This window comes from Ornithodoros turicata, chromosome 6 (genome assembly GCF_037126465.1).
Source record: "Ornithodoros turicata isolate Travis chromosome 6, ASM3712646v1, whole genome shotgun sequence".
In the NCBI taxonomy this organism is placed as follows: domain Eukaryota; kingdom Metazoa; phylum Arthropoda; class Arachnida; order Ixodida; family Argasidae; genus Ornithodoros; species Ornithodoros turicata.
In genome coordinates this window covers 27,166,083-27,191,807 of record NC_088206.1, presented here as the reverse complement: position 1 = coordinate 27,191,807, position 25,725 = coordinate 27,166,083, and the positions used below count along the sequence as shown (strand labels likewise).

General features: G+C 44.2%; 1 protein-coding gene across 4 annotated transcripts in view; it reads left to right on the top strand.

Annotated features, from left to right (window-relative positions):
* Positions 1 to 25,725, top strand: part of LOC135396482 (E3 ubiquitin-protein ligase HUWE1-like) — a 146,706-nt gene that overhangs the window by 20,703 nt on the left and 100,278 nt on the right. For all 4 annotated transcript variants that reach the window (XM_064627475.1, XM_064627472.1, XM_064627473.1 and 1 more), the window contains exons 8-25: positions 2,164 to 2,286; positions 2,342 to 2,413; positions 4,306 to 4,405; positions 4,466 to 4,566; positions 4,641 to 4,702; positions 5,555 to 5,724; positions 5,839 to 5,924; positions 5,987 to 6,088; positions 10,768 to 10,907; positions 10,965 to 11,023; positions 11,079 to 11,180; positions 15,460 to 15,540; positions 15,601 to 15,707; positions 15,777 to 16,046; positions 16,517 to 16,828; positions 17,647 to 17,823; positions 21,646 to 21,885; positions 22,663 to 22,890. In XM_064627475.1, the coding sequence (XP_064483545.1) occupies positions 2,164 to 2,286; positions 2,342 to 2,413; positions 4,306 to 4,405; positions 4,466 to 4,566; positions 4,641 to 4,702; positions 5,555 to 5,724; positions 5,839 to 5,924; positions 5,987 to 6,088; positions 10,768 to 10,907; positions 10,965 to 11,023; positions 11,079 to 11,180; positions 15,460 to 15,540; positions 15,601 to 15,707; positions 15,777 to 16,046; positions 16,517 to 16,828; positions 17,647 to 17,823; positions 21,646 to 21,885; positions 22,663 to 22,890 (2,532 nt within the window). The remainder of the gene's footprint in view (positions 1 to 2,163; positions 2,287 to 2,341; positions 2,414 to 4,305; positions 4,406 to 4,465; positions 4,567 to 4,640; positions 4,703 to 5,554; positions 5,725 to 5,838; positions 5,925 to 5,986; positions 6,089 to 10,767; positions 10,908 to 10,964; positions 11,024 to 11,078; positions 11,181 to 15,459; positions 15,541 to 15,600; positions 15,708 to 15,776; positions 16,047 to 16,516; positions 16,829 to 17,646; positions 17,824 to 21,645; positions 21,886 to 22,662; positions 22,891 to 25,725) is intronic.

The window sequence follows — 25,725 nt, the reverse complement described above, 5'->3', positions numbered from 1 at the left end:
GTCCAATTTTGATACTTGTGGTATCGTTGGAAAGAGTACGACAAGATCTGGGGCGTGTGGGACCCAGAATTTTAGAATTCGTCTTTGGCTTCTTGTGGACACCCTCTAAACTTTGATAATAAAATGACTGAGAACAATTTCAAAATTTCAAGCCCCACGTGTTGCAGATCTTGTCGTCCCGTTGCAGGTTCCCTTTCCTGTAAGACCACTTGCATTAAAATCTGACCGCTGGTTATGGTTTAGCTGTGCTAATTATGTACTTGCACATGCTGTGTAATAAACAAAATGAGTGTCGTGGTTCTCAGAGTATTTCTGTTTCCACGTACACAGCAGCTTTAAGAAATGGCAGGAGCCATGTATATGTTCCTTCTGCATGTGAAACAAGGTGCATCATCTGCAACCCCACTTTGTGTACGCCAAATACAGTATGATTAGGACCAGAAGTTTTCAAGTTTAACCCTATTTCTCCCAGTTTGTACCCCCCGAATGCAATTATCAGACTTCGGTTAAACCCGATATTTGCGCCAGTAATAAATTTGTCAGTAATACCCGAGAAACCGGCCAAACGTAGGACATAGAGGAGGGCGCAAGCTAAGCGGCCAGTCTCAATCCGTGTCGAGCCGAGCGACGAGTCAATCCAATCCAACATCCGATTTGCGCATGCGCACCAAGCGGCGGACTTTCTGCGTTCTCCCCGGTTGTGGATGCGTCATGCGTCCGTGTCTGACGCTTTCGGTCACACTTATCACACGAACTTCGTTCAGTTTCGCAATGTGCACCTTTGTGTGACGCCTATTCTTGGGTTCAAAGCCTGCTGTCCTGATGGGCAGACCGAAGAAGACAGCCCACGACTGGGCGAGGGAGTACTCAGATCTTGAGGTTAAGAAGAAGGTGCGCCTGGACGCTTTTCAGGACTGTGATGAAGCACCTGCGGAATACACGTTGCTCTGCAAGTACTGCTGCCTGGAGATTTCGCCAGATCCAGCAAAAAAGCCTTATGATCGCATCAGAGAGCACGTGGCGTCGGCACGGCATGGTAAATTGACAGCGGACTTTTGCAGAGCTCTGACTGACAAATGGAATGCCACATGCATGAGGAACCTAACAGAACTTGAAAGGGGCCAAGTGACGCAGAACGAAACATGGAAGCAATCCTTGATTCTCGACCCCCATCAGAAGCATGCTGCTAGCCAAGAGTTCGAATCATACCAGAGCTTCTTTTCACTTGTAACTGACCCTGCATCTGTGGAAGAATTTTGTCAGTACTTAAAGGAAGACATCCCAACAAATGATGGCCTGGGCATCATGGAATACTGGGTGAAGAACACAAAGTACCCTAATCTGAGGTCAGCAGCTCTGAGCTTACTGTGTATCCCCAATGGGAGTTGTGACGTTGAGCGCACCTTCAGCCAGCTGCGTCACGTTCAGAGGCCTGACCGTTCGTCAATGGGTGCAGAGACATTGAGGATGGCAATGATGCTGTATGTTAACAAGGGATGGTAACTACAGATGACATCATATTAACAATTGTACCTTCATTCCTTTGAATTTTTAAAACATTTTGAGAGAGTACATGTGTTACCATGTCATAGCTGTGTTGTAAGGTTTTGCTGTTGTATTAGAAGCATTGAAGTGATACATTCAAGAAAGAATATTTTCTGGTTGCACAGTACATATTAATAGTATAGGAATCCTGCCACTGTACCAATATAAAATAAAGCTTTTGGACTGGAAAATGCATCCTGCTGTCAGTCACCTGAATTTGCATGAATTTGGCCATCCAATATATAGCACCCGATTTTTACACCCCGAATTGAGAAAAAAGTATTTCCCAAAACCTTTTTGTCCTAATATAAGACCCGATTTCTCCCTGCACCACAATGCACTAGCACAGTGCAAAGAATTTCACCCGATATTTGCAGGAATTTAGGGTATAAACGTATTTCCCCGATTTTTACTCCCCGAATCTGAAAAAGAGTAAAACCCGAAAACTTCTGGCCCTAAGTATGATATAGCTGTTTTGTGTTGCTATGTGTAGCATCCACTTTTGGTTTCAAATCAAATCCAGCTTTAATGAAACTTTTGAGAAGTTATTTTTGCACTCTTCTAGTGTTTTGTGTGGTGCATAGTGTTGTTAAAGATGTGGGTTTTGTTACTCCACAGAAATATCCTGCGAGTGCTACCACGTTGCACTTTGAGTTCTATGTGGAGCCTACAGAACATGGAACGAAACAGGGTGGCTCAACAAACACAGTCTCCTGCATCCATTTAGAAAACGTCGACAAGGTAAGGAGAATGGAGCCCTCGAGCAAGCCATAATTTGTGTCTGTGTGAGTTGCAGATAATATGCAAGAACCCTTCTCAAATCATGGAAGAATTAGTGGAAACATACAGCGTGCCTGCTTCAAAGCAGGTAAGTTTGGAATTTGTAAAATTTTTGTATTAGGTTATGTTGGAACCATTTGTCTCTGCTGAATTTGAGAAAAGTAAGGCACCTAGTCTTCAACGCTTGCTTACAGTGTTGTCTCTTGCTTCTACTCACGTTCAGGGTGTCTGTGCTAACTATGTACAGAATTTTATAAAATAAGGAAATTAAATAAAAAAATTTTTGTCGATTACTGTATTTGTTAGATTCTAACGCACCCCCGAATGTAACATGCAGGCATATCTAACTCCCAGAAGAAAAAAAAAGGAAAAGAAAAAAAAACTAACTCGATGCCGATTCTATTGCGCTGATCACGTACACGCGTCTCCAAGAAGCCCAAAACATACAGCGTAGCAACACTAGGTTCTTTTGCTTACCCACACGTATCGCTTTTGTCGCATGACCAAAGGCCTGTGATGTCCGAAGGCGCAGAGCCGAGCAATGTGGCAACAGATCTGCTACAGCGTGCTACGTTCCCTTTCTTGTGCTTCTGTGTGCACCACGTTGTGAACCAGAGCAACTGAGTCTGTCGAGCAATGTCAAGAGTAGAGCATGCTCAACTCTGGCACGAAGCATGCCCACCAGTGCTAGCTCTATGGCTGCCAGAGCAGCTGGAGGCAATGTCGTTGCATGTGCTCAGTTGTCCCACGTGAATGAAGCGCTTCTGAAACTTGTAAACACACTTGCTACAATCAGAAACAGCGATCACGTGATGGCCGCAGTGAAGAGGTGCCTATGGTGATGCGGCTAGCTACCTTTCTCAGAGCTCTTAATCTGTATGAGCGCTATTGCGCTACTTCAACTAGGTTTATCCGCATGCGTGTGGATATTGAGTACACTTGCACATCCATGTTAGTTGCAGTTTTGGGGAAGGGAAATTACGTGACGAAAGTGTCATGTGACAAACGTTTTTGCCTCTGAGCATACAATCTCTAAGCCCCTAGGACTGTCATATCATCCGTGGTCTCCTGCACTTCACTGCACAGTATCACAATGGATGGCACACTTTGACACATTAGGGAACCACTGAACACACTCAATTGCAATTCCACCTAGGGGACATTGGCAGAAACACGAATGCTTTCTTGTGGATATGCGCATGCTCGACAAGGTGCGTTGTTGTATTTGTCTCAACTGAGCAAGTTTCAAGACGTTCAATTTCCATCCACAAACCAGGATGTTCTGCAGATATAACCACACGCACACTCGCACATGCCTTTAGAAATGGCCACGAAAAACATTGCAGATTTGGAGGTCATCTGTTTCACTGCGGCAGAAACATACTTTCCCCCTTGGGAGCAGCAGCCCTAGTTCTTTTTCACGTTTAAAGGAGCAGACTTCACAGTTCACTGACGCGATGGACGATACTGTCACTCTAACTACAAAACGCGGAAAGAAATGCTGGACACACACTGTATGAACTTGCAACACAACATGACAAAGTTGGCAAGCATAGTGTGGTTTCGGTTGTCAAGTGCGACTAGTGGCGTATTTCAGCAACGTCACATCATCTAGACTTATTTTGCCGGTAGATGAGCAATAGTGGGCCTGGCATTTTGCCTCCTGACCGTCTCCGGTTGCACGGTATTTGAGTACTGCCTTCGCACTTGTATGAGCCTGTATGTACTAAAATTTTGAAATGTTTTGTCGTTTGGATATTGTACGAACGTTCCAATGCAATTTGCACATCCCCAACTTTTGAGACTATTTTGGGGAGAAAAAGTGCACGTGTGAGTAAATACAGTATTTCACACAACAGAACACCTCACATTAGCAGAGGCAACAATGGAAAGTCTTGCTTCCTATTTGTTCCTCCCTTCCTTTGTTTCTTGCCTCTGCTTTGTTACACGTTATTTTAATTTTCCCTCTTGCTATTGCAGATGCTGCTGCTGACTCATGTACGTCTTGCTCACAGCTTCTCCAACTACAGTAAACGACTTCAGTGTGTGCAAGCTCGTTTGCAGGCTCTCTCAATCTTAGGTGGGTATGATTCCTTTTGTCAGAACAAGATAATGAGCCCACTTGCCTTTTCTTCTGCAGTCTACTGCAGTGCCATCCAGGAGAACGTTAACAGTCTACTGTACAATGGCCTCATTGAGGAACTGGTGGATGTCCTGGAACTGAAGGACCCTAGCCTCATTGTAAGACTCTTGTCTTTGGAAATTCAAGGAACAGGTTACTAAGCACACCGTTTTTTGTTTGTTTTTGTTTTCAGCAAATCAAGGCTGCTGCTTTGCGTACCTTAACATCCATAATCCATTTGGACAGGAATCCTAAGTAAGATTTTCTCACTCCTAGCACTCTTTCAGAGCAAACGTTACAGAATGAGATATGGCATGAAATGTCTTGCTGGTGTGGCTACATGGTTGTCTGCCTTTCCAGATTTTCTTTTTATCAAAACTGGGGAAGTAGATATAGGGTGGCATCTTTTGCAGCAGTCTGAATGGAAGCCGTATGAACCCTTGCGTAGTCAGTGAGAATATTTTGGGACACGTAAAGCAAGATGTTGGACGTGTTGGGACACACTAGTAAGACAAAGTGGCTGTTCTCAACGAATAGTGGGTTCCGACTGTGTTCTGTTCCTTAGCTCGCAGAGCATGCTACTGCTACTGTGCAGTGCTAATGTACACTGCTACTGTACATTCTACTATAAGCTGGTCATAGGGCTGTATTCTTAAATTACCTTGGACTCGACCCTCCTCATGCTGCTCCTTGAGACCAATTTGTGCTTAAAAAAATTGACCTTGGTACTCAAAATGCCCCCGAGCGGAGGAGATCTTCCACGCTTTCTTTGAGCACTACATGGTATTGCCCGTGTTCCCTTGAATCCCGATGGCTCCTCAACCACAGGAGTCGAGGCAAGGTATCATGTCGAGTATTGTTTAAGAATATGGCCAATAACCTGAAGACCAAGGTAAGATAGTAAGTGCATCACTGTAAAGGAAACACTTTTGAATTTTCTGATTGTACTCCCAGCACTAGTGACTAAAAGCAGTGTATATTTATGCCTAGCATTTACTGCTGAGGCTGGGGAAGGAATATCTCAATATGGCTATCTGGCATATGTAGTGACTCACAGGAAGTACGTCCCACAAGTAGTGTGAGAGTAAAGGTAATTGTTTTATATAGGCTTGGAGCTATCATCGATGCAACGGGAGCAGCATCTTACCATGGCTTCCTGCCAGTGCTGGTGCGCAGCTGCATTCAGTCCCTGACAGAACCCGGCTCTGACCCATTCCATCTTCCTTTTGCCACGTCCCTCTTTTCTTTCCTCTACCATCTGGCCAGCTATGAAAGCGGTGAGCATACCTACCACCACCACCACCACAAGAAAACTGGCAAATTGTGGACACCTCAGCCATTGAAGCACTTGCCCAGTTCACTATAATGTGATCTGTCTTTGGTCTCTGCAGGTGGTGAAGCGTTAGTGTCTTGCGGCATGGTGGAATCATTGCTGAAAGTTATTGGATGGCATGGCACAGAACCAGAGCACATCACTGTGAGTACATTTCTCTTGAGCACAATGAACCACTGACAGAGATTATGCTATTTTTTGTGCAGTTCGTCACTCGAGCAGTACGTGTAATTGACCTCATCACAGGACTGGATATGCAGACATTCCAGGCACATGGAGGTCTTAACAGTTTCATTCGGCGCCTTGAGGTGAGAACAGCACTTATTGTGCCTTTGTGCAGGTATTGTAGAGTTCAGAACAAGGCAGTCATATTCTGACTGTGTGGAAAAAAAAAAAATATACAGTAGCCGACCGATTATTCGGACTTGTTCGATATTTCTGACACCCACGGGGAACGATTATCTTTGCCATACGATTAATACATTTTACGACTTTTTCTGGACAGATCGAAGTCCGAATGCTCGATTTTCCGGGCCAAAACACTATCTGAGAAGCACCAACACCACAATTTTTGGCACTACGGTGGAAACTTTGAAGCCGCCATTTTGGATTGTGCACTTGGATTGGATTGGTAATTGGAATCCTAGGCGAGACTTCCCCAAAACTTTCGAACCGTACCTCTCGGTGATGCCACGGCGGTGCTGCACCTTTGGGTGCCTCACAGGAAGAGTGTGTCGGGACCATCGGGAGGCTCTCCTGAGTTTGTTTGTGCATGCTGTCGCTGTTCGTTTGACGCTATGGCCACGTCTGTTGGGTAAATTGCGCAGCCGGCACGTGAGTCAGACTCTGCAGACGATCTCATTCACCGTCCACAACTGTCCACAATCGTCGACCGCAGGCATGGTGAACGTGTTGTCGCCATTGTCAAATATGTGCAACGAACCTATGACGCTCGCACAAATGCCAGCGGATATCATGATACGCAGGTGCCAGATGCGACAGGGCACAATTATAGACTTCTTTGGTGCAGCTGTGGTGAAATAATGTGGAATTTAGTAATCGTCGGGTTTTTCAGACTGCTGTATTATTCTGACAGCTTTCCGGTCACTGTCAAGTCCAGAAAATCGGTCGTCTACTGTATTCAACTGACTGCCCACCCTCTCGCAGGTAGTGGTGTGACAGGTCAATGAGTGATTTCCTCAGCATCACATCAGGCTGTATTGAAGTTATGAATGGTAGCTATGTGAAGCTGCAATAATTCTAACTTTTGAAACCTGTTTGTGTAAGAGAGGGTGCATTAAGTTCTGCTTTTCAGTTTGAGACTGAGGCGTCAGTGTATCATTAATAGAGTTTTTCAGTGTGGAGCTTAAGCGGTGAAAACATTCTACCATGCTATTTACAAGACGCTAAGTACACGTGATGTAGCAAAATACTGAAGAGCATTTTGGGCCTCTACGAAAGGCACCCACTTGGCAAATATACCATTTGGAGTTTTGACAGCCAGCTTTTTCTTTAAAGGGGCACTAAAATGCCACCACAAGTTCACTTCGAATTACGCTACGCGCTATGTTAATTTCACGCTTGTCGTCGTAATTCAGAACTTCGATTCCGTTACGGAGCTACAATCAGAACTGTACCCGACTCTTTCTTTCCTTGGCACTACACAGTGAACGCCGCTTCAGCCCGTGCATCAGGTGTACATCGGGTGCCTTTAGTCCATGGTGCGCATGAATGCACTTGCCACGCCATGGAGCAGTTCCAGCGAAAAACATAGAGCGACTTAGTAGCACTCTGGTGTCGCTGTCCGAAGGACGTGACGCTAATTGTTGTCACTAGATCATTTGGGATTACCGTAATTTCACACGTATAAGCCGCAGGACCAGTTTTTAGGAACAGTTTGAAAATTTTGGGTGCCGATGAGCCGCACTCGCGGATAACCCATGGGCAGTACGACGCGACTAATTTGTGGGACAACGGAGACCATAGAAAAGGTCATAAACCCTGTGGTCCATACTCCGGGGTCAACATGGTGTACAACAAAGGAGGTCAGTTCTAGTGTTCTACCAAGATCGGACTGGCCTTGTTGTGTGTTTTTCATGGATCGACGGGTCAGTGGCCTTCCAGAAGACACGAACGATGAATCACAGTCACCACTTTCATTAAAGCTGCTTGGGGGAAGGCACCAGGATGGCCACTCGAATGTTGACTCGCCGCTGTTACACATTGTTTGTGCATTTTGAGGGCGGTGCTGTTCCAGAGACACTGTCGGCCCTTTCATTAAAACCAGTGTGTGGGGAAAATACTAGGGGAAAATAGTCATCAGATAAGCCGCAGAGCGCCCGTGATAAAAAAAAATCGCGCATAAGCCGCGGCTAATACGCGTGAAATTACGGTACTGTTGTGGGCTACAATTCAGTAAATCGGTATTGAAAAATGCAGCAATGAGCATCATGCTGCGCAAGGACACAACACTATGACATTACCCGTTCCACATCCACATCCACAAGCGCCAGATAGGCATGCGCGCGCTTCTCCTTATTGGCGCTGCTGCCTGATTGGATGCCGCCAATCATGCTTCCTGAGGATCCCATTCGCTGTCGCCAAAGACGGCTCTGTTTTCACTGCGTTTTTCTTCTAAACAGTAGCTCTGTGTGAACTAATTTTGCGTGCATTATACCAATTGAAACATGGACTTTCATTTGATAGCAAGTTGTTTTTGCATTTTAGTGCCCCTTTAATGTCAAGCAGCCAGGGGCATTGGGCCCGGGGACAGGGGCAACATGTATTTCCTGTTGCTTGTCAGTTTTGGATGCTTCGATGCATCAGTTTTGCAAGTCGAAGCTTGGTTCGGTCAAGTATGAAATAAATTGGGTGGCACTACACGTGATGACTGCACCTCGTCATTTTTTTTAATAGAAAACTCCGTATATTAAAACAGAATGGAAAACATCAACTTGTGACAAATGTTTAGATTGACATATAAATGCAGAGCACTGAGGAGAGGCAAACACATACAGGAAAGGTCAGAGCTACTGCCCAAATGCTGTCTATCCATGCTCTCTCGGTTTTGCCTCAGTCCCATCCCAGGATTGGCTTGCAACAGTCCCAAAATCCCGGGATGAAAAAATTGACCTGGGATTCCCAACACTACTAAGGACTAAACAAGGGAAAGTACTTAGGAAATCATTTATTTTTAAAGATATACCTTGCATACGTCTCAAAGGAATTTCTTCTCGTAAAATACCAGTAAAATGCTGCCGGTAATGGTTTTCAGCCAGCACAAGCAAAAACTAACCAGTTGTGGCGGTACTTAACCGGCACGGCTGGTATCTCTAGTCATGACCCTCTTACTCATAAGGTTTACCAAAAACAAACAAATGCCTTGACCAAGTTTTGAACAGCTGTAGTAACCTTGGCAAATCTATGCTTCTGGTTTTTGAGCAGACACCACTGTACAAGATAGACTGCTGCCTCATCATGGGTTCGATTGCCTGGCTGCTTTGTTTACACGTTACTTTTATACAGTCAAACCTCGATATAACGAAACTCACGGGGACCGCAATTTCTTTTGTTGTATTGAACATTTCGTGGTATCGAATTGAAGGTCAGGGATCGCGACCTGTGTGAGGACGCGCGCCATGGCGAGCGCTGTACATGAGCGTCGATAACTCCCGCTACGATGCAGAGAAGTTTTTCATGAAAAATGACAACAACAAATACAGCTTCAAAGGGCACCCACGGCTTTTTATTCTTGAGTGAAATAGCCGGTTATACGAGTCTTCGTCATGCCTAGAAGACGCGGTGTTACACATTGTTCGTATGCCGCCAGAGCCTCCGCAGCTTTCTCCGTATTGTGTTGCAGTCCTGCAAACCTTCTACGTCTGTGGCAGTGCGTCTTCCGTAAGGCTCTTTGTTGCTATGGCACGTTTGTCCCAGTCAAGAAAATCATCTAGGCTGATTTCGTCACTTACGCTGCCACACAAACGAAGCGTTTCCCACACGCGTGCGATGGCGCCTTGCATCTCGTGCTCTATGCTGTTGCCTTCGTCCTGTACTTGGCTGCAACAGGACAGTTCGAAACCAGCGCGAAAAGAAGCTTCAGAAGGAAAATCCCTAATCTTCCAATGACTCAGACTTCCTTTTGTAGGCATCAGATTCCTCGCGACTTTAATCGCGCGTGCCATCTTTCGCCGTGGGAACAGGACGCTGCTTGCACCCTCCGTTTTTGTGGCCCTAAAGTTGGCTTTGGGGTCATAAACCTTATCTCGTTCTTTCGCTGTATCGAGGCGGCGGCTGAAAAGTGTTTCATTGTAGTGGGAATTAAGATACACTGATCTCTATGGCCCTCTACCGGGGAATCCAAATTATTTAGCTCTATTGCGAATTTCATGATATTGCGTTTTGTTGTAACGAGGCTTGACTGTACATTCTACTTTTCTTAACTTATGAAGGGACCCTGTTTATGACCTAAGTTCCTGTCTGCTACTGCAGCTATAAAGTGTAGTTTGTTCTTGAGGATGTGATAGCATACCAATAACGTTGTTAGAAGCTCTGAAGAAAGTGTGTGTTCAAGAATGCATAGAAGTGTGCCAGGCACCATGAGCCTGAAGTTTCCGGGATTTTTTTCCCCAATTCGGGAGGTAAAAATCGGGGAAAATCGGCATGTGCTCTAAATTAATACAAATTGTGGTGGAAAAACTTCCAGAATGCTAAATTCGGGGTGAAATCGGGCTCTATAACTCAAACGAACACGTACTGGTTTGGTACTAATGGTGACGTAATCGTGTTTGCTGCAAAACAAGCTAGTGCGAAGACGTTTCAGTGAGGGCAATTTGCCGGGTAAAAATCGAGTTTCACCCTAAAGAGGCAACCTTCAATTCAGGGTGCAAATTCAGAGAAGAAACGGGATAAACCCTAAAACTTCTGGCTCTAACTATGACTTGTCTGCAGAGTTGTAACAATGGAGTTTTCTCGTTGTATCTTACAGCTGGAAGTTGAGCACTGTCGACAGGAACAGCCTTATGTAATTCGACCGAGGCATCGAGAACCCTCTGTTGAGGGTTCCTCTGCTGCTCAGACTCCTATGGAGGTGGACGTCCCAGGAAGGGTAGCTGCTAGAGACCCATGGTAATGACTTCCTTTCCTTATACCTGAGCTGCGCACTAAAAGCAGTTTTGCTTGCAGTACAGAGTTGCAGACTGAAGCAACCCCGGTGGCTTGTGATGAAGAGGAGCCTCGTAGAGGTGTCTATTGTGCAGCATGTTTGTGAAACAATCTCTAACAACAATGTGCTTACAGGTCTCCAGTGCTTCCCACAAAGGGCAGCATTGCTCAAGTCCATGCTCAACTTCCTCAAAAAAGCAATCCAGGACCCTTCATTTGCTGACAGCATTCGACATTGTAAGTGTTTAAAGCAATAGTGTAGGACGTGACTAGGTACCTGTATTGCTGTATCTTTTGGCTGTTTTTAGAGGTGCAGAAAATGACTAATTGCTGTGAAGCATGTCTAGAGCAAACTAATCAATCAGAAACACAATGGCTATTTAGTGGCATACTTTTCTTGCACGGTTCTAAAACGTGCCCCTCAGCGTAACGTGTTGGCGTACCTAACTACAGAAATCCAAAAGCAAACTTATATGCCAGTATCAGCACACAGATCACATGCAGACATCTTGCCTCCAGTTCATTCTCTTTTCTGCCAGCACGATCGCCTGCTTAAAACACGTTTCGTGGTGGTACCGCTTTTGTGGCAGTAGAAGCTGATGTTGAAACCTGCATGCAAGAAAACCACATCCATGAAGCACATCAAACTCATGAATGCAACAATAAAAAAATGGAACACACAAAAAAAACGACAGGCTGTAATGCACATGTAATTTTCAGTGCATATCAGAAAAAAGTGTGCTTTAGAATCGTGCAAACACTGCATATGGCTGCTGTGGATAATTACAAGCAGGGCTACATAGATATAATAAAGCGCTTGGCTTGAAATTTTTGTTTATATGAAGTGTTCCTGCGTGACCTTCAAACACAAATATTTTGCTTTGCAGAGGTCTCTTCAGACCAAGTGGAACTTTAATGATGGCTGTTCAGTCATTCAAATCAGTCATGTCAAATCATTATGTCAAATCAGTCATTCACCAACTGATGTAGCTTTCCCCATGCTTGCATATTTCCTTCTTGAAGAATCTTACGGTGATAAGGAATGGGTAGCACTCAGAAGAGTAGTCTAGGAGTAGCAGGACTTGAAGAATTGAAAGTACATATTGCAGCACTAGGACCGTTGTACCACTCAAATGCTGCTGTTGACCTCTGCCTGAATGGTTACAAAGGAGGTGGGAATGCTGGACAACCTGTTTTAGCTAGCTACCATTACTTGTGGTTAGGTGGGTCTGCTGTCTGTACTGATCTCAATGTCCTTACTGCTGCATTAATAGTGTAAATACAGCATCAACATTCAAAGCTTCTCCCTCTGTTTGGTTCTCTGGTTTGGATTGCTGTAAAGTTTGAAGTGGCAATCTACAGTGATAGGTGCGTTCTTGACTGGTTGACCATCGAGAATATCTTTTCTGATACGTACAAGCCCCTTCAGATTGTTCTTTTTTCTCTGTGTCATACTTGTGGATTATACATAGTACTTGGCTACTGTAAGGGTCTGAGCTAGGAGTGAATCCCAAAGACTTGTGAATGTGCCCCCCCCCCCTTTCTCTCTCTCTTGAGAACATGTAAAAGTTCATTGTTTTCTTTCGGGTGCTCGTAGAATTTGTTTTCATTGTCTTTGCTGTCCTGAAGGATCTTTTCTGCTACAGTCCAGAGCGGGGGTCCTTGTAGATGGTGCAGCCCTTATGTAAAATTTGTCAAAAATTGCCTGTGATACACGCGTACAATCACACTTTTGGACATTGAGGCACTTGCAGACACATCTTTCAGAGAGCTTCCCTCGTCTATAAAATGTCATAAGTTGAGAAACCTTTGGTGTCTGTCCGAATGCTGTAACTGGTATTGGGACTGTGCGACAAACTGGTGGCGCCACGATGCGGCCTCCGGAGAAAGTACCTTGCGTGACAGCCGTTGGGTAGCCAGTTCTGTTTACATGTGAAGTGCTGGCAGTGAAGCGCTGGCGCGACGGAGCAGCGACCCCTCTTTAGATGCGGCACGGTCTCTATTGTGATATCCTCTACGGCTGTTAAATCTTTGTGATGACGACGAAGCAGTCATCATCTCGTGACCCCATATTCTTCTGTTACTCAGCCATTAAACATAGTTGTGTATGTGACACTCGCGCGTCAGACATCGCGCTCATTCTAGTTCCTTCTAACGGAATAAACACTTCGTCATCCCTCTCTGTTCTGTCTCATCTTCAACAACGGCATCATGGATAGTGTCATCATAGAGGATGCATGATTAGGAATTTTGTTGGCAAAAATAAAATATATAGGATAAGGGAACGGAAAAAGACTGAAGCATTGACACCACGTGCACTGTCTCGCTCGAGGTGTTGCAGTACACTTGGGGCTACACTATGTATACTATGGTATGGTATGGTTACTGTGCTGTTATAGTATTGCTAGTGCCATATTGTCCTACAATAAATAATAATAAAAAAACAAAATAGTTAATAAAATTCATTTTTTGTTCCCAAACCTGGTAGGGGAACACTGTTTTACAAAGTGTATCCCATGGCAATTTATGCCGACCTAGCCTACAAAGTATGAAAAAACCAGTTCCTATTGAGTGAAGATGTTTACTACAAATGATCGTAACCACTGCCATATTTAGCATCTTCTTGTTGAGCAGGCCCCTCAAATGTGCCTGATTCACACACTATTTCTTAAGCAGTACTGTCATGCTGGCACCTGTCTCAATGGCATAAGGAAGAGCTTTTGAGAAGCTTCGTCACTGCAGATACAACAAAGGGGGCTGAAGTTGCTTCATACAAGAATACGTTTGAGACATGCATTAATGAATGCCTTGTATAGCTGATTGGCGTACATGAAGGGTGCACAAAACATAATGGCACATGATCTTAGATCATCCACACCGATGACATGCACTAGGTCTTTCACATACAAGGATGACTGTTTTTGCTTTAGCAATGCATCTTGCAAAGTCACTAGCTCGTACTCGGCAGTCTTCTGATGATATTTCGTACATTTCTAATGCAGATGAATGCACTTTGCTTAAAGTAATACCCTTCACGTAAGTCCTCACGTGTGCTACATCAATATGATGCACGGTTTTAGTTAATTTTGGCTTTAAAGAGAAGCACTTTGCTCTTGGAACTCACCTTGTACCCACTGATTGCCTTCCAACAATGGTTTTCATCGTTTCACATATTTCCAAAAGTAACCTATAACAGCTGCCATCAAGTGCGGACTTGCGTAGCATCGGGCGCGTACAGGCTTGTGAACCCTGATGCCTCTGAGTCCTAGTAGCTAGTAAGAAAATTTTAGCTAGTTGCATTCCAAATAGTTATTTAATTTTTCAATACAGTGGACACCACTTATAATGTCACCGCCTATAGTGCAGGACCGCTTATAATGCAGCTTTTCCGACCCCCAATATTCTTCCCATAGAACATAATGTATAGGAATAGTGCGTATAATGGTCCATCCCGACGCGGGATACCGGTTATAGTGGTCACCGACACCCTCCTCGAAGTAGGTGAAGGACCGAGAGCATTTGTCAGCATATTCCGAAGTGGGAAAGCTTCAAACTTCTCTTTGCATTACGTCACCCGTCTTTGTGATGCCATCTGCACACGATCAACACGCAAGAGCTGTGGCACGATCTTGTAGCGAACGACTTTGGTATCGCAGGATTGATGTAACATTGTTTCATTGTGACAAACAATGACACAAATCCACTGAAATAATAAAACTGCAGCAAACATGCAACAGAGCGGGGGTACCATCCCATGTGAAATGTCTCATGCTTGCAAAGCACATAATTGTGTTGTACGACAACATCTAGTGATGTTACAGAATATGTTATTTGAGCGGCACACTTTTTGTTTGGTAGTAGTTTGGTTGTTTCGGTTTTGTTTGTTGGTTTTGTGTTTACGAATGTATTAATGAAATCAAACAACTCAGGAAAAAGGTGCTTACGCCAGGATTCAAACTTAGACCCTCCTTATGCTGTCGTTACACCACGACAGCAGGATTTTCTCCAGAGTTAGTGCCGTTGCAGAGTTTTTCATGAATTGTTTGATTTCATTGATTTGAGTGTTGGAGGCTTACGTGTTTGCGTCGTCCATGTCTGTAAGCCTGTCTCTGCTAATTCTCGTTGTTTACGTTGTATACGCAATATGTCTGCCTCGTGTCTGAATAAGTGAGTGACAGAGAAAGATGTAAGAGAGAATGGGAACAGCGTGAGTTGTTGTCCTTCCCCCTGTACTTGAGGCACTCTGGTCTCAGGAGAAGGTCCTGCTGTCCTGCTGTAACGGTAGCATCCCTGACTGGAAATCAGGAGGGTCCAGGTTCGAATCCTGGCATCAGCACCTTTTCCTGAGTTGTCTGATTTCATGGATTTGGGCATTGGGAGCTTACATGTTTGTGTCGTCCATGTTTGTAGCCTGCCTTCAGAGTACTACAACACTCATTTACTACTTTGCGCCCTTCTCTTCTTTGTTTTTGGTAAGTTAGGTCTCTAGTGATGTTTTCCAATCTGTTCTTTGCAGTGATGGATGGATCCTTACCTCGTTCCCTCAAGCATATAATCAGCAATGCAGAATACTATGGACCATCTCTCTTCCTGTTAGGTAAGTGGGAAATAGTTCGGGAGTTTGCACTCAAGAATGTTTGTTTTAAATTCATTTCAGCTACTGACGTGGTGACAGTGTACGTGTTCCAGGAGCCTTCGCTGCTTTCTTCCTTGCAGGACAATGGATTAACAGATGTGGTTCTTCATGCCCTGTTGGTTAAGGAAGTAAGCCGCATGTTTTTTTTTTTCCGCATTCTTTATTGTATCGTCATTGCTTGCTGTCCTCCCCATCAGGTTCCCGCCACTCGTGAGGTCCTGGCATCTTTGCCAAATGTGTTCAGTGCCCTGTGTCTCAATGCCAGGGGTCTCCAGGCATTTGTAGCGTGCCGCCCGTTTGAGCGTCTGTTCAAGGTACTCCTGTCACCGGACTACCTCGGGGCAATGCGTCGTCGTCGTTCCTCAGACCCCATGGGTGATACAGCCTCCAACCTAGGCAATGCCATGGATGAGCTGATGCGACACCAGCCCAGCCTTAGAGTCGATGCCACAGCAGCTATCATCAAGGTACTTGTTAGCAATGGAAATTGCTTATCACCATTCTTTTGCAGTCACAATCAGTATATCATGATACCAATTGATGGTTTAGATTCTAATTAAAACCATTACTAGAACACAGTTGTATGTGTTGATTATTGGCAACTTCCCTATTGTGTATCATTCTCACCGCTTCACAAGGCAAAACCAATTCCTCGTATTCAGAATTCGCGCTCTCTGTCATTTTGTTGTTGGACTCTCCACATCTGCTAGAGCTGCAGCAACGGCCTACGTTGCCAGTATGTTCCCGAGGATGCCTGCCGTGGGACAGTCATTTTCTCATACCCGTGTCTTGCCTTGATACATGCATGTGGTGCACAGGGAGCGGAGCGAAAGCAGAGAGAACAGATTGTAACGGTTGCATCAGTGTATCACTAACTGCAATTATCCTAGGTGGCATTTGCTCTGTTATGCACCAACGGATTTTATGTTGTGTGCAGCTGCTGGAAGAAGTGTGCCTGGTGGGACGGAACCCAGCCTATGTGTGCTCCAAGCCAGTTTCTAAAACTGAAACAGTGGGTGGTCAGGGGTCTGCCGTGGGTAATAGTGGCAGGGGTTCAGCCCTTCCCAATGATGCTGGTTCCTCTGATGAAGAGGAGGAGGAGGATGATGTGGATCCCCCTACAGTGCCTTCCACACCTAAGGCTGATGGCAGTGTTGGCAAAGCCACTCATGGAGGCTCACAACTGGGTGCTTCCGACACACCCGAAGCCAGGGTACCTGTGCCGCTTGTCGACTACATTCTCAATGTGGTGAGGAAACATTTAGTTGTGGACATAATTATCAGTGTTTGCTTTCAGATTATCAGAACAAACCTTCCAAATACTAATCTTAATTTTTCCAACCATTGTTTATCCTAGCTGTAGACATCACCCACAAGGATATACCTTTATGTGCAATATCGACAATTTGAAATCTCTTAATCCAAACTTCCAGATATTTGAACTGATGCTCGGGTGCTATCAAGTCTTTTATACTTTTTCACATATACTTTCATACTTGTACACATACTTTTATTATAAATTTTTGTGCATTGTAAATTGACAGCTATAATTAATTATAGTCTGTGCTGAATGACCAGACTAATGTTTGTGTATGTAAATGTGCAGAAGCTATATAAAAGGTTTTCACTCGTCAAATGAAATCTCATCATCTGCAAAAACTGTGCGAAGGTGAACATTCAATGACAAGATTGCAGTTTACTTTTCGTTGCCCTTTCTATATCTCAGACTCACTGAATGGCACAGGGCTATATTTTGCTTCTGTCGCTTCTCTGTTCTCTTCTGAAAGTTATAGTGTACCAACTATTTAAAACATCTCAACTGCAAGTGTATCTCTGTTGAAGTGTGCATGTTTTGAATTATTTCTTAGCAATTCTACTACATTAGCTGCAATTGCCAAAATCATCTTGAAAATGAAGTAAGCTTCTCTGTAGGTGGTTGTATAGGCAAGTTGCTGTTTTGTGCAACAAATAGAGTGACCGCTATGAAACATCTTGGTAACATAGCTTCAACACTAGATGATGGCACCTGAAATGAAGACCTCAAAGTAGGAAATATTGTATATGCAGATGCGTTTTGTGGATGCCATCCTGAGCAACAACTCTACAGATGACCACTGCCGGGAATTTGTGCAACAGAAAGGCCTGGTGCCCCTTTTGGGTATCTTAGGGCTGCCCAATCTGCCAGTGGACTTCCCTGTATCTCCTGCGTGCCAGGCGGTTGCTTCGGTCTGCAAGTCTATTCTGGTATGAAGCCAAAAAACTCGATTATATCTGCATTTTTGTTTCATATGTTGATAGTGGCTTCTCAGACTAATCCCATAAAATCTGAAAGTTAAATTTTTAGGTGGGTAGCATTTGTCTGTGTAGAGACCTTTGTTGCTATCAGTGGTCCAACTAATGTAGAGTTCTTATGCAGGGCTCTGCCATGCACAAGCCTGAATTGAAGTGCAGCCCATCTTTGCACACTTGGGGAGAATCCATTAGCTCCCTTATTTCACAACGTATAGACTGCATAAAATGTTGAGGTGCATTAGCGCAGTTTCCCTCCTTGTGCAAGTTAATTTCTCAATTGTGAGACACTACACGAGTCACTCAAAATAATTTCGACTTATGCAAGTATCAGCAAGTTTCTGATAACCGTAAAAACAACAAACATCTCGTAGTTAGGGTCTGAGGTTTTCGGGAAATATTTTTTGCCAAATTCGGGGCGTAAAAATTGGGTGGAAAACATCAGCATCCAGTACAGGTGAATTCGGGTGTAAAATTTGTGGTATTATATGATACAGGTAGAAATCGGGGTTTATCAGGCTGGTTATACATAACACAAATGTAAAAAAGAAAGCAGCTTTCAAACTAAGTACTAATAACACTGTCTGTGAGAAAATGAGGACTGTGTAAAAGGTCTATGGCAATTCAAGCCTGCATTGAGTGGAATGGAAATTCAAATCTGCATGGTGTTGCAGACTTGCACTACTACTAAAGTACTACTTCGCTTAACGTGACTCTGTTACAAGTTTTCACGTGAGAAGCGCTTTTGTTTTCGTTTCTGTGTCGAAGTAGGAGCTATGAACAGCGGAATTTCGTTACGTTCGGTGATTTATCAGCAGTTCTGCTTACTTTGGCTCCGGACTCCTTTTTTTTCTTTTTGTCAGAACTATCTAAGTTTCTACTAAGTTGCTCGGCACTGGGCGTTGTTTCGGCCGCGAGGCGGCACAACCATTCCGAACCGGCGTGACACACGCGGCAGAAGCCATGCGTGCTGCTGTGTTTTTCCGACAGTTTCTCGACGCGCGCAGGCGGTGTGTGTGCGACCTCAGAAAACCCAGTTTTTTTTAACGTGTGCTGAGGCTTTACGCCGCAATCTATTGACTACTGACATTCACGTGCGAACGCTTGTGGTCGACGAACATTGGCATGCGTCGCTCGCTCTGTTCGTGTCCCATGCGTTTCGAGTGGTAGACCGCGGGCGTCTCTTCGCCATGTGTGCAAGGCCACAGCATAAACATGACGTTTTGACGCTGGGGAAAGTGCGTCCTATGCGTTTTGTCCTCGCACCTCTTTAAATTCCCTCCCTCTCTTCCACTAGCACAGTCGTGCGCCGTGGTCCCGCGCCGTGTGACAAAAGGACCCCGGTCCGGGTAGAAATCGGGTTTACCTGAATCACTTAATGTGCGATTTGGGGGGTAAATTCGGGGAAGAATCGGGTAAAACCCGAAAACTTCAGACCCTACTTATAATTAACCTCAACTTCTTGCAAAAGAACTTCTAGAAATCCTAAAACCATCTGTTACCAAACATCACAAATTATATTGTGTAGGAAGGCGAGGTACTTTTGCAAATGTGATGATACTGCAAATGATACTAATGTCTTCCATGGTGCAAAAACAAGACTGAATACACTGTTGATTACGTTCTTATGAACGCTAATGAAGGTCTGTTAAAGCAGCGCTGCAGCTGTTTTGGTCGTAGGGTGGTACGTCTGCAATCTTGAGTACCCAGTCTCCAGCAGTTTGTTTACTGCGACCCATTCTTACATCACAGAACTTGCTCCTAGTGAACGTATTCAGCGAGCACGTGAACGGGCGTGACAGATGCGGAATGGCTGAAGTCACATGCACCTCCACGTGATGCCTTAACCTCTCGGCTACAGTGTCTCCTTGTTCCCTGAATAATCTTCCCCCTCCCCCCCTCTCCCACTACCACAGTCGTGCGTCATGGTTCCGGGTCGCGTGACGGCCAATTTTGGGGAGAAATCTGGCCTTACCCGAATCGATTAATGTGCGATTCGGGTGGTAAATTCGGGGGAGAGGCGGATAAAACCCGAAAACCTCGGACCCTATTTATAAGGTTTTTCTAATTTATCATTATTTATGTGATGGTAAGATGCAACAAAGTCTTCACTAGGCAAGGCGTGACGGTGTGGTCCTCTCTGAATATTAATATTAGAGTTCCCGAATTCGAGTGGCATATCAATCACTCTAAGTATTCCATTCGTGAATCGAGTACCCAATATGAACGACAGTGAACGACACCTCCTGAAAGTGGGCTTCACCTGATGCTTCCCTGCATGAGGTGAAATTTGCTTTACCAAAATTGAAGCCTGCTTTACAAAATTGCCAGTGCTACAGGACCAACACAGACGGATTGTAGTTTTGCTTAAGATAATGTTAGCCCAAGTTGATTGTGCATACTTCGCCTGAGGAAGTGGCGGCATCCCTCCCATATGCAGTTTAGCGGTGTCAGTGAGTGATTTTTTTAAAAAGTTAAGACTCATAAATAATGCCTATAGCCCGGGAACAGAAAGGATGTCTTAAAGATGTCCCTTATGTTCAAACTTTAAGCAACGTAACTTCCCCAGGCGAGGCATAAACACTCCAGCAAAGAAGCTAAAAGACGTTCACGACAAAGCTGAGGCAGGACGCCAATTTGTTTGTTTCACAAGTGACCTATGGATGTTCAGAAACAATTGCAGCCTCATTTGCGTAACATGCCACTGCCTGACAGAAGGTACTCCAATACAAGATAATTACCCCAGTATGTACTCACCTGAAAAGCAGGAAACACTATCGTGTAACATTAAACAGTACGGGCCTCCCACAGAAGAATTACACGTCTCTTGTGACAGGTAATGCGAGAAAAATTACACTAAAGCCATGGGCTAGAAATTTCAAACTTTTGGTGCAGAAAGCATGTATTGTAAATTTTGCATGACTATTGGATATCCGATTCAGTATTCGACATTTTCTTCCTCCATTCGATTCAATATTCGATTCGACTTCAAATATTCGGATTTGCACACCCTTTACTTTTTAGTCAACTTGCTCCAGAAATAAATTTTGTAGCAATGACTCTGATACTTCTTGTTAGTTCGCCATTAGTAGTAGTCGTAGTTATCAGTACTACTGTCATAATGTAATCCTTCATGCTTGTGCTATGTTCTGCATTGTACCAACGGGAGGAAGAGAGGGAGCTCAGACAGGACAAAGGGCATTGTATAAATATGCATGTGCAACTAAAATTCCTGTCAGTTGAGAGCCTGATACGTTTGTCTCGTCGTTTTAATCCCCTTCGTCCTGTCTGAGTGCTGCAGTGTTGCGACCTGTCTTGTACCTGCACTTACCTGCATAATCGATGCTTTGTGTAATGCACACCTAACTGGGCTTTCTATGTACTTATTATGATGGACACCCTCACAGCCCAAAAAGTTCAGGAAGTGCATTGTCCATTGTGTAGCTGCTGAATATTTTTGTTGGTGAACCTTTCAATGTGAATGTTACATAATTTTAGTATACTGATATTGTGTAGCACCATTAGACCTTGTGCGAGTGTATGGTGGACAATCAGGAAAATGATTTTGCACAATGCTTTAATAGTCAGTCCTAAAGTTTTTGACTGCACAGAAGACTATCCTGTGTGGCAGGGTCGTGATTCAAATGATATGCTGTTTCCAAGTTACTGATGCTACACATCGTTACTGTATCAGAGCAGTTTCAGAGAACAACGTTTTATAGCGAGTTAAAGAAAGCAGGGTGAGGTAGACACAACTTTTCTTACTGTATTTGCTAGAATCTGGCCCACGAACCTGAAGTTCTGCAACAAGGTCTTTCCCACCTCCGTACTGTTTTGGGAACACTAGATCCACTTCACAAGCCCTTGGAATCCCCTGGGGGCTCTGTTCTCTTAGAGGAACTTCTGGCTTCAGGTGCAGATGCAACAGAAAAGGCTGGATCATCCCCTTTGCTGCATGCAATGTCTGCCACACATGCCTACATTGTCATGTTTGTGCATGTGTGTCGTACTGGACAGGTGAGTACAGGAACAAACTTCATTCTGAAACAAAGGCCATTTCATGCTCTTTCACATGCCGTATTTACCTGATTCTAATGCATAAGTTTTAAAACAAAAATTGAGCCTCAAAGCGGCTTGTGTGTTACAATCGCATACAAAACCAGAATCGCTTGACTACAGCCCCGGCCGGCAGAATTCCAAGTTCAGCCTTCAAAACCCAAGCTAGGAACGACAAGAAAAATGCACTCTGATGCACTTGTGTGTTTTTCTTTTCATCCCTGGTCTCGGTTCTTTTTGTTATACACCAACCATGCCACCAGCTCGCTTGGTTTTTAACCATTATTTTAGGTTTCACCTTTACATGCCGTGAAACTGGGAATTTATTGGATACGCTAGAATGTTAGTGTTAACCATTTTGCTAATAGTTTTGTTCCTATCCGTTGCTGTAGTCATTCAAGGCACGGGACACTGTTCCACCTGCCATGGTTCACTGTACTTTCTAAGTAGTGTGGCATATCAAACTCAATAAACAGCACCAAGGACGTGGGGTGCGTCTACAGCGATAGACAACTGTCAGAGAGAGAGACGAGGACTAACACTGAAGAGAAATAAACATAATTCAGACCTGTGCATAAATTTTGTTGTTTCTGTTACCAAGAACATGAAAATTGGGTGTGCATTAGAGTCAGGTAAATACCGTATCTCAAGAGGCTCTCTACATATTGAATGCTCTGTACATGTTGAGTTCTTTTGCCATTGCACAAATATGGACATACATGATATGTCTTCTTGCAGAGTGAGATACGCTCCATCTCAATGAGCCACTGGGGTTCTGAGTTGGGCCTTTGCGTGCTGCGGGGGCTGTCTCGCCTGTACACTTCCTTGGTGTGGGAAAGCACGGTGCTCCTGGCCTTGTGTAATGATGCTGCTCTACCTCCTGGATGCCCTTTTGGACGACTGCAACTACAACGCCTACAGGCCATGCATGCAGCCATTGAGGCTCCCGGAGACAGCCCGATGGAGGTAAAATTTGGTACTGTTTATCAAGTTGCACCAGCTTGAACTCTTGAATGTCCCTCTCCAGCTGTGCCACTGCATTGAGGTTATGGCAAAAAAGCAACAGACGCCATTTTGGCACAGTCTTTCATAGACTAAATCATTTCAGACAAAAATTGCTTCGTTACTGCGGGTCAAGGTCGCTACGCGTTTCATCAGGAAGCACTCGCACGAAAAGCGAAGGACAAATTAATGGCAGTTGTGACCGTGTCAGGAAAACAGAACTGGACGTGCAGCCTATCTATACCCTTGAGCCTGCAGTCCTATAGCAGGGTGCAGTTCACGATATTGTTCCGATGTTCTTCCGATATTGTTCTAAATAATGTGACAAGTTTTAGGTACTCGGGCAGAACCATAACATCAAAGATGGACTGCGGAGTGCACATAGAAAAAGTATGCTCTTCGGCGATGAAGAAACTAGGTATGTTAAGGAGAAAACTCGAAAAAACCCCTGTTAGCGTAAAACTACTAGCTTACAAATCAATCATCTGGCCAACTCTTGAGTACATGAGTAATGTCTGGGACCCATATAAAAAGATTCACATTGAAAAAATCGAAAAGATTCAAAACCGTGCCTTATATACTCTGCTTATGGCAGACACGTTTCAGTAAAGGACCTAACACATCAGGCAAAAATTGAAACATTAGAAAAACGTAGGAAAATTTAAAGACTAAAAACATTTTGTAGGGTAATGATTAGACAATTAGGGATTGAGGCGAATCACTACATTGTTCCTGAGGAACAGGGAATGGCACTGCGATCACGTCACCGCTATGGTTTAAAACCTTTCCAAAGGCGAATAAATATTTTTAAGCACTCATATTTTGTCCGTACTCTAGAAGATTGGAATAGGCTTCCAGGAAATGTAGTAGCACATCTACACAATGTACCAGCTTTTATTAGGGCATTAGATAGCTTTATGTAAACGTCCATTCATGAGCTTCATGTTTCGTTTTTATTTTGTTTTATTTTTTCTCGCTTTTTTGTTTGTTCCTCCGTTGTTGTTTCTTCTTTTCAATATTGCATGGGTGAGTGTTTTTGGGCGCATGCAGGAACTGCAGGTTTAGTTTTGACTTTGAGTAGTTACTGTACTTAATATTTGCTGTGTGAATTGCATCTCTCCTGTTACGACTCGTCAAGGGCCAACAGTATTTATAAATAAAAATAAAAAAAGATGGAATTGAGGGTACAGGTCATTTTCAACATGCTGGGGACAATAATTTGTGGTGGTTGCTGGCTAGGCACAAGCTGGGGGACAAGCAGAGTCCAAAAAATGAAGCCGCGGGATATTCAGTATCCGAAATTTTGTACACTATTATACATTAACTTTAATGGGGTGTGTGACCATCCTATGATGATGTTCGAATAATCGAGCACGTCTGACAAAACACTGTCTGGAGATTCGCTCGGCGACTGCATATCACTAGGGCTGTGCAAATATTCGACATTTCGAATATGAATCTAATATGCATTTTCAGCGCTAGTATTCGATTCGATGATGTTATATTCGTGGCTTTCGAACAAAGTCTTGGAATGTCTTGGAATATTCCAGCTCTCCGTGCTCGTGACTTCAACGTAACGCAAAATCAAGTGTGTCCGCAAACGATTTATCAACAACTTCTCGCCAGTCCTGCAGAATCTGTGTTGTTTGGATCCACTCTTGGGAACAAGCCTCCACTAGCAAAACACACGCAATAGATGGCTGAAAATTTGAGTGGGAAATCCATTAGAACGCATTGTGGCATGAATAAAACTTATACAGTTAAACCCCGAGGTAACGAACTTCAGTATAACGAAATTGTAGATGTACCAAAGTATTGGATTTTTCTCAAATCCATCTCCATAGAACCCTTTGTATTAGAGACTTCGATTTAACGAAGCCGCACTGAAGAATGTGCACCGCGCCAATGGTCAGAAAACTCGGAGCAACAACATCGGCGTGCGGCGGTGCCATCTAGGAGAGGGCTGGAGAGACTAGTTCAGTGCAGGGTGTTGTACCGAAATGTTTTTCGTTCTGGTTTTTGTTCCATCATAAACGGTCCGGTACCAGTTCTGCTCCGGAGCAAAAAAATAACTGGTCATACCGGTTTTAACCAGTTCCGCTGATATTCTTTCCCAGAAAAAAAAAAATAAATGCTGCAAAATGTAAACCCGTTTATATGCATACATGGTATTTAATATTAATAGGCAGATGTGAAATTGGTAGCTCCTGGCTCCTGTAGGTGGCTGTCTGTTCAAATAGGCATTCTCCTTTCTTGAAGCGCATGATACAGACTGACTTGTTTGTCGTGATGTCATACGTAAAGTACTTCCTTGCTCGATTGGTGCGATCGCATCCCATCCGAATGCCTGTTTCTGCTTCCTCACCAGCAACCTCTACCGCACGAGTACAACGCAAATCGAGGAACACCTTCACTCACAATTGCGCTCGACGGCTCCATTTTCTTTTCTTTGTGTCCTGTCCACAAAAGAGGCGCCACTTCGCACGTGCTTGCCTCGCGGATACGTACATGTATTCAACTTCGCTGCTCTCAAACAAGGGACACGTTGCGAGAGATTACCGATAGAGAAGCCGTTTCGCAGCCCTTTGGGTCGCACATTGCTAGAGAGTCACAACCGGTCACATGTACATCTATGTGTGCGAACGATAAAACGCTACAAAGGGAGCCTAAGGGTCATAGTCTACCGACATACATTGCACCGTAACCGTAACAGGGGACCGTAACCGGCACCGTAACCGTGACCCTCGTAAAGTATCCATGACATGACTTCAGAACACACGACGACAGTTCCATTTGCCT